We start from the raw sequence: 8,293 nt of genomic DNA, 5'->3' as shown, positions 1-8,293 counted from the left end.
GACCCATCATAGTACAGCATAGCTGCGCACGTGAGTACAAGTTGTTCTTTGCAAAGTCAAACATGCCGTAGTAATTCTTGGACAAACTGGTCTATTATGTAATACACCTGGAAGCGCTCGTCACAGGATTCCCTGTTGCTCACTGTACACTTAACTTACTCACTCAACGACCGAACACAATGTCCTCAACTTGCCACACTTTCAGCACAAGTCACGTTTTTGAGCTGCTGCGTGCGCCGGCCAATCAGAGGCCAGGAAACCCACCAGGTGGGCGGGCTCAGCAGCCCGGCAATCCAGACAAAGCCGCGCCCTTAAACTGCCAAATATGGTAAAGTGACTGAAACCAACGTGTGGTCCCTGTCCCGTACAGTTGTTGTTAATACACATTATTGGTGTATGTGTGTGTGTGAAAGCCGTCTGTAAACTATGTGCTATGAAATTTGAAGCGCGAACGTCGACGCCTGTTGCCGTCGTGTTCCGCATGTGACCGAACAGACAGGGGAGGAGCTCCGTGTCTCGTGTACAGTACCGTGGAACCACAGGATGTGGTCAGTGAGGCTGTAGAGCAGCAGCAGTAGCTACAGTCGTTGTATTGGCGTACAGGAAAAACACGGAGTAACCAGAACGGCTACAATCACGTAGCCCGCAGCTTCAGAGAAAGCGTCACCGGAACAATAACACAGACAAAGTAGGTTGTGTTTTTATTGTTTTTGTTCTTGATATGACGTTAATTTCTGTCAGTTGAAGGCCCGTGGTGAGCACTGTAGTAAAAGTGTAACACAGCTAACTGCACGTCCGCCTCGTCTGCTTTCTCGTCCCTTGTTTTTAGTTAGCATCAGATGGCTAACTATATTGTTTAGCAAGGGTAGGGCTAAACAATATAGTTGTTTAGCCCTATAGTTGTTTAGAAAGGTCTTCTCACGACGATAATGATAGAAATTAGACGATATTGTTCGTTATCATTATAAATGTCAGATCACAGAGGGCTGAAATTCGTTATTGAGTCAAAGTGAAAACCAGTAAATTGTGGTTTGGACAGAAACAACAAACAACCACAGAGACATTCACTAATTTGAGGAAAAACATTCAAAGTGTTCGTCTGTTAGAGCTTAAAGTGTCTTTGTGCAATGCATGCAACATATTGGTGTATTTTGCATTTGAAGAAATGTCTTTATGTTTTGGGATTACATTTACCCTATGCTGTCCAGTGTTTTTATGACACTGTTAAATGTCACCCCAACGTATCACTAAGGAATGTGCAGTATATGATATAATTGTGCATCACTATGAAAAGCTTCACAAAAAATAAGTTGATTGAGGAATCATGGTAATCATGAATGGGAACAATTGTTAAGATTTTACACTAGTGTCTTGTTAATGCTGTCTGAATCACCAACAAACAGTCCTAGTGATTTATTTTGAACACATGGGGGAAGACCGCATCTTTTATTGAAAATTAATCTAGGCATTCAGCTCATGTGCATAAAAATGTCCAAAACAAATGAAAAAAAGAGTGGGGACAAAAAAGCCATGTCTGTTTATATTTACAAATCTAAAAAAGATTTTTATGATATGGCATAAATAGCGTAAGTTGTGTTATAATGTATATGTTAATGTGTGTGTTGTCATTGAGAAAAAAAGAGCTTCTGCTTAACCATTTTTCTTTCTCAAATTTAGGCTTTGGTGTGCTGATGCAGTTTTTGTGAGATCATATCGAGCCAACAACACTGAGTACACAAGCAAAGAAGATGAGCACCAAGAGGAAAGCAGAGAGTCGCTCCAGGACAGCAAACAGACCACGCATTATGAAGTCTGGACACTCTCGAGCCGATTCAGAGAGAGATTCTGGATTCTCAGGTTTGACCTTTATCTTGCTGCTACGCAGTGTGCTTACATTCCGGTATCAATCAAATTAACTAAGGTTTCTCTATTTATTTGCCTATAGATGCAAGCTCAGAGTATATGAGTTCAATGAACACCACAGACAGGGAGGACTCACTCCACCCTGTTGGACAGCATGGCTCAGGGCCTCAGCCCTCTCAGCTGGCTGTGGTTGGAGGCTCCTACTCCAGCATGTCTCCCATGATCATTATGAACAATGTCCTCCTGAAGCAGGTGCAGTACAAAACCATATCCCTTACTGTAATACCTGAGATTTTAAAATGTTTCCACTCAGGGCTTCTGCTTTCAGTCTTTAAACATCAGGCATTGGTTTGATTTAGGTGAAAATGGTGGCCTTTGTGTCAGTGTTGAACTTAAATATTTATCTTCACAATCCAGTTACAGTTGCATGGAAATGTGTCATCAATGAGAGGTTAACCATTCTCATAGGATTGAGAAAAGTAGCTGAGAAAGAGCAGAAACATTAAAGTAGAAATTGCTGACATTCAGCCTTAAAAAGAGTGAAATCGGAAAAGCAAAATTAGACAATAACTATTTAATAGAGCAATGTTATGTGCAATACGTAAGTAATACTTGTTGTACATTCCGATAGACATGCTGATGGGGTCTGTTTTGAATGTATGTACTATATGTTGGTGCTTGCCGTCCTCATAAATTAGTGAGCTTTTCTGATCTCCTTTAATTGGCAGTTGAAATTAATTTAGGGATACTGGATGGCCAAAGTAATTTCAGTGAAAACCTCTACGTATGAGCAGGTTAGACAGAACCACTGAACTGTAGAGTGCTGTATAACTTTGTAATATGTAAATTTGTGTTTTAACAGTGATGCATATGGAAGCATACTTTATGCACTTCATAGTTTGATCTACTTGAAGCTCTTACTTACTTCTAGCTCTTAGTTGTACCCAAATGTTTAAATGCACTTTTGTAAGTCGCTTTGGATAAAAGCGTCTGCTAAATGACATGTAATGTAATGTAAGCAGTAGTGCTGGTTATTAATATTTTTAGTAACCGTTTTCTTTTTCAAGTGCAAATACAAAATGTCAGGATTGTCTTATAATATAACTTGTGCTTTCACAAGTGCAACACGGGGAAATGTGTGTGATGGCATTACAAAGTTCTCAATACTGTTTCTGTTTGTCTTTCAGCAGCCCCAGGTAGTGTTCGTCCAACCTGTGGTCTCTCGTCAAGCTTCCCCCGCTCCCAAAGAGACGACCCACAGGCACAGTCAACTCAAGAAGTATCGTCCAGTCCAGAAATCCTACCCCAAGATTGCGCCACATCCTGGAGACTGGTCCTCTAGCAGAGGAACTTCTTCCTCATCTTCATCCACCTCTTCCTCTTCTTCAGCGTCAAAGAGGGGTAGAAGTTTGACCTCTAAACACCGTGAACATAGTCACAGAGTGAAACAGTCAAGAACTCTGGGTGGTACTGTTAGTGACTCTGGCTTAAATATTACCAGTCCTAGTGCTCCCAGCATCATGTCTCCTCTACTCAAGAGTCGACACTCTTCCTCCATGACAGAAACCAGTAGCAGCAGTAGTCCTGCCAGTGAGAGGCCTTCATCAGCTCTCAGTCAGTCAGAGTTTAACACTTCCTTTTCTATCAAACAGACCTCTGATTCCAAAAATGAGACACCTTCTTTTTCTCAAAAAAGCAACCAGGAGAAAATTTCACAAGGAGAAATTGACCACAGTGACTATGGTGATGACATACGGAGGAAGCGTTTCTGCAACACCTACAACATCCTGAGCAACTCTGGCCTTCTGGACATCACGCTACGAACCAAGGAACTTCTCAGACAGAATCGACGCACCCAGAATGACCTAGACCAGCTGAAAGAACACACAGACCTTTTCCTTCAGGCTATTCAGAGTGGTGACATTAGTATCTGTGGTAAGCTGCAGGCAAACCTTTACAAGGAAGTCAGAGAGAAAGAGAGGAACAGAGCTGCTCAGGCCAGCTTAAAGGAAGATTAGACCCGGGCCAGTGCGAGACAATAAACCTTTAAACTGAGATGAGAGCAGGAAGGCCAGGGTTTGGGAGGGGTTGGAGCGTATAGAAGCAGATGGAACGAAAGTAATGTGCTCCACAAAACACACCCACAGAGGGTGTGCTGTGGCCTACATTTTGGCTGTGGCCTGCTGTAGGGCTTTGATGCTCCAAGCCAACCACAAAAATTGGTGCAGATTAAGACTGTTTGTGGCCTCATATTTTATTTTTTTTCAGTAGTTGCTGACAAACTTAACTTTGCTGAACCTGATGGTGTTAGTCTGGGATGGTGTCCTTGTGGGAAGAGAAAACATGGAGGTGAAAAAAAAGTCTGTTTCTCTAGTCACCTCATGCACCGAGGGTCAATTGTCCAAACAACCAGTTATGACATGACTTGTGCAATCAGTGAAGGACACAGTGCAAAACTGTACCCAGGTTTGCTTTAAAATGTATCGCCAAATTTGACAGGATTTTCAAAGATTCACTCAAAGAAAATATGTAACTGCTGTGAAACGAACTTCAGGAATTGGTTCACATAAGCAGTGGGTGGCGCCAAAGTCCATATCATCTCAAATGGTCACAATAACAACTTGATGACGTAAGTAAAGAGCACCAATAGCTGTTAAATGTTTTGTTGCAACTTTGATAGATTTTTTTTCAAACCACACAAATTGTCTCTCACCCACTGTTTCCACAGTTTCTGCTATTTTTTTCCAGTACAGCGAAATGTGGAAGCTGGAGAGATTTTTAGCCACTTGATTTCTAAATGTCTTCTCTTATTAGCTAAAATCATTAAATGTTGTGTTTCAGTTGTTTTTATGCGTATTAAACCAGATGGAAAAAACCCCTAATGGAAAAAACACACCTTTTTTGATGTCGGATACGTTCAAAGTGTTGCTAGCTACTGACTTGATGTGTTAGGGTCCAGTACGGACACAGCACAGAGTTCTGTAATGCTGAGTCTGACCACAGCTCTTTGACTGAAACTGCTGCACAGAAATCTTAAGCTCATTGGCAATCAAGACTTGGAAACCCAAGAGATTTGGATCTAAGGCATAACCAAATTTTTATATCAAATGCACTTCTTAAACACTACATGACAATATGTTTTCATCTAAAAACTAAAATCATAAGTTCAGTTGTTTGAAAACAGAATTAAGTTCACATTTCTATTGTTCTGACAATTACGCATCATTGATCTATTCCTTCACACTCTGGCTCACTAGTATTGATGTGTTGCTTAACAGGAACCTAGTTGACAGTCAGGAATTGCCTATGTAAGCCAAATAATGTGAAGCAGGAGTTGCCAACCATGTAAAATCTCTTTCTGACAGGTTTAAGAAATGGATGTGTTCAGGGCCTCTTGTCAGTCCGTATCCTCAATCATTCAGAAGTCTAGCACGTGCCTCAAGTGACTCTTAAGATTCTGCTGTGAAAGATTTAGCACAGCCCGTCGACAGTTTGAACTTCAGCATTCCCATCACGTTGATGGCAGCAGCAATACAGAACAAACAGGCTTCCATCAGCCACAGTTGCTTCCCAGATAAACATCCCAGTGTTAATGGTGCTTCCTTACTAGTTCAACCACGTTGATTTGTGTATGATGTCCTTCATATGACTGTATTGGTTTCTCTTATTTATCTGTATATGCATGGATGTCATTTAATGTGAAATTAATGAAATATCTGTGTCACCAAGACAACCACCAAGTCCTGTTTCTTTATGAAGCTTTAGATCTCTAGTGTCTGAAATTTTTATTTCTCTATTTGACAAAATGTCCAACGTGCCCTGTCTAAATTAGAAACAGATGTGTGCTTAATGTCATGTTTTTGTATGCTTATAAATGATGGCCTTAATACTACAAACCCAGATAGCATTACAGAACTTTGCTTTTGCACTACACTGATGTAAGCAGGAGCTCTAAAGCAGATTCTGGAAAGAATGAAATGGCAGCTATGGAAGATAATTTGAGGAAGACTGCAAAAATACTTTGCATTGTGAATCATTGTAAGCACATTAGCTGTGTATAATAGAACAGGTTTCTGTTGTCTCATAGTCTCTTAAGTAGTAGATTTTTATAATGTGGTGCTCTGAAAATGGCCTATGAGTTACATCTCAAGCAAGGGAATCTTTCATGGCTCGTGTTGTAAATTAATTACAGAATTGTACATGGATGGTTTGTAGGGACTGGTTTTTTGAGAGCTAAATGACAGGGCAACAGCTAAGAGGGAGTGGTAGCAGTCAATATGTTTGTTTCTTGTTTTCTAAACTGTCAATCTTTAATTAATTTGTATGTTTCATTTTTTTTGTAATGCTGTCATGGCAGGTATGTTTTTGTGTTCAGGGTCACTGGAAAACCTTTTGTGCTCAACACCCAGCCTTTCTGCTTGATAGTTTGAGGTTGCACTGAAGAGGTTTAAAGTCATCTCATGTTTTTTTTTTATTGCACCAGTTCCACTGTTGGCAAAAAAGAAGCCCCAGACGTATTGCACAGTTTTTTCGAGGTTGAAACATTTCCAGAAGTGTTGTTCTATGACCATTAAATCTGCTGCAAGCTTTGAAGTTTATGATTGATCTCAATGCAGAGTTTCTCTGTAGAGCTTATGGTTAAGCTTTCTTAAGATCACATCGCTGTTTTCTGGGGATTGCCTTTGATTGTAGCAAACTGCCGTCAAGTGTAGTACGTGAGTAGTATTGCTTATTCAGAGCACTATGCGTTGTTTGTTTCTTCTCTAAGATATTGGAATCTGTTATCTGTTCATAATTTCTCACAGTTAAATGAGTATAGTTCAATATAGCTAGAGAGTTTGGTCTCCAACTGTATTCAGCAATAAAAAAAGAGGTCATGTCGCAGTGACAGTGTAAATGTTTTTCCTACATCAGGATATAAAACATGATAAACGTGTAGTTTAATCAGTGGCTCTATAGAACTATACTTCATTTATCAAGGAGCCTAAATGTTTTTTTTGTTTGTGTGTATATGTTGCATTTTTTGAAACACACTCCAGGAATAATTGACAACCTTAACCAATATGTTTCTCTGTCAGCTCTTAAATAAATGTTTTTAAAAGCTGTAGCTCATTGTGAATAGTTTTGATGTATGGAATGGCAACATAACCTCTCTGCATTATCTTTCACTCATCACTGTATGTGGTGACACGCATTAGTTTAAAAACCATATATTTTTAATGTAGGCCTTATTGAACCTTAAAAAGGCCATGACACCTGCAGGAATAATGCTGATACTATATTGGTCTTTTGCCTTGGCTGGAAACAAATGTGTCCAAATCTTGGAATCACAGCATACCAAACAATTTAACCATTTAACCTATACTTAGACAATTCATTAATTTTGACTCTTGCAGACCAGTCCCTCAACAGATGAGCATATGTTCTATTCTTCTGTTAATATAGTGCTTACTTAGCGATTCAATGCTGAGTCTTTAAAATCTTGGAATAGGTTGAATGGCCCCTCTGCTGAAATCAAAGTTTTCTGTTATTGTATGGATTTTCTGCCAGTGGAATAAGTAATGGTCCTAAAATCTCAAAATAGGTTAAGGAAGTTTTGGCTACAACAATGCTTATCTCTTCTTTTATGCTGCCATCAGCGTTAACGGCGTTAACTAATTTGTTAGTTGGGTTTTGTTTACATGGTCTAGCACTGCTGTGGTTATTCTTTTTTTAATCATGTTCATGTGATCGATTGACTTCAATCAAACCACAAGTCTCTGATGCAGCGTTTAAACTGTATATGTTCATGTCGTGTCATGTATTGTTGTTGCTGTCATGACGCCATGATCATTTTATTGTTTGTTAATTGTTCAGTTCGTAAACAAAGTGTAAAGACCGTTTGTGCTTATAGAGACACTGGATTTTGGGTCATTCATCTAAATGTTGGCAGCTCTCCGTCCTTAAATTTAAATAATCTTTTTTGTTGTTTTTTTAGTTGTGCACCAGCAGCATTGATCGAACGCATTGGCCTGTATGTTCAACGAGTAAATTGTGTTCGAAAAATATGATGTATTCATTAACTAGAGATAAACATTCAGACTGAATGTAGTGTGAGTTTTATTTTTTCTACTCGAAAAGTGGAAATGCAGAACCTTGTTATAATCATCATGGGACTTGAGACTTTGGAGGATTTACTAAAACATCTGTCTCGTGTTTTTAAAACCTGAGGATACAAGATAATAATGAATAATGAATAAATTATGATTGGAAATGGGATTGATGTAACATGCTCTGTGGCAATTTTTGTACATTTGTCCGCACAGACATTGCTTGTGTAATAAATGTCATAAGAAAGAAACCTTGCATGTCTTATTTTAACATTCTCTGATCATCCAAGTTCAGGTAACATTAGGTTACTTTGTTAAGCCTTGAAAGGACAAGCAGTTAA

General features: G+C 39.3%; 1 protein-coding gene across 2 annotated transcripts; it reads left to right on the top strand.

The window, feature by feature from the left end:
- Positions 1-412: 412 nt before the first annotated feature.
- Positions 413-8,203, top strand: cipcb (CLOCK-interacting pacemaker b). Of its 2 annotated transcripts, none has more exons than XM_044049481.1 (4): positions 413-688; positions 1,678-1,857; positions 1,946-2,115; positions 3,054-8,203. In XM_044049481.1, exons 2-4 carry the CDS (start codon positions 1,749-1,751, stop codon positions 3,879-3,881), a joined length of 1,107 nt encoding a protein of 368 aa, XP_043905416.1. In that variant the 5' UTR covers positions 413-688; positions 1,678-1,748; the 3' UTR covers positions 3,882-8,203. The 2 variants fall into 2 exon arrangements, with proteins under 2 accessions (XP_043905416.1, XP_043905414.1); XM_044049479.1 differs by having other exon boundaries at positions 414-688; positions 3,051-8,203.
- Positions 8,204-8,293: the final 90 nt, after the last annotated feature.

The sequence above is a fragment of the Solea senegalensis genome, linkage group LG17 (genome assembly GCF_019176455.1).
Source record: "Solea senegalensis isolate Sse05_10M linkage group LG17, IFAPA_SoseM_1, whole genome shotgun sequence".
In the NCBI taxonomy this organism is placed as follows: domain Eukaryota; kingdom Metazoa; phylum Chordata; class Actinopteri; order Pleuronectiformes; family Soleidae; genus Solea; species Solea senegalensis.
This window is presented reverse-complemented; position numbering and strand designations above follow the sequence as displayed.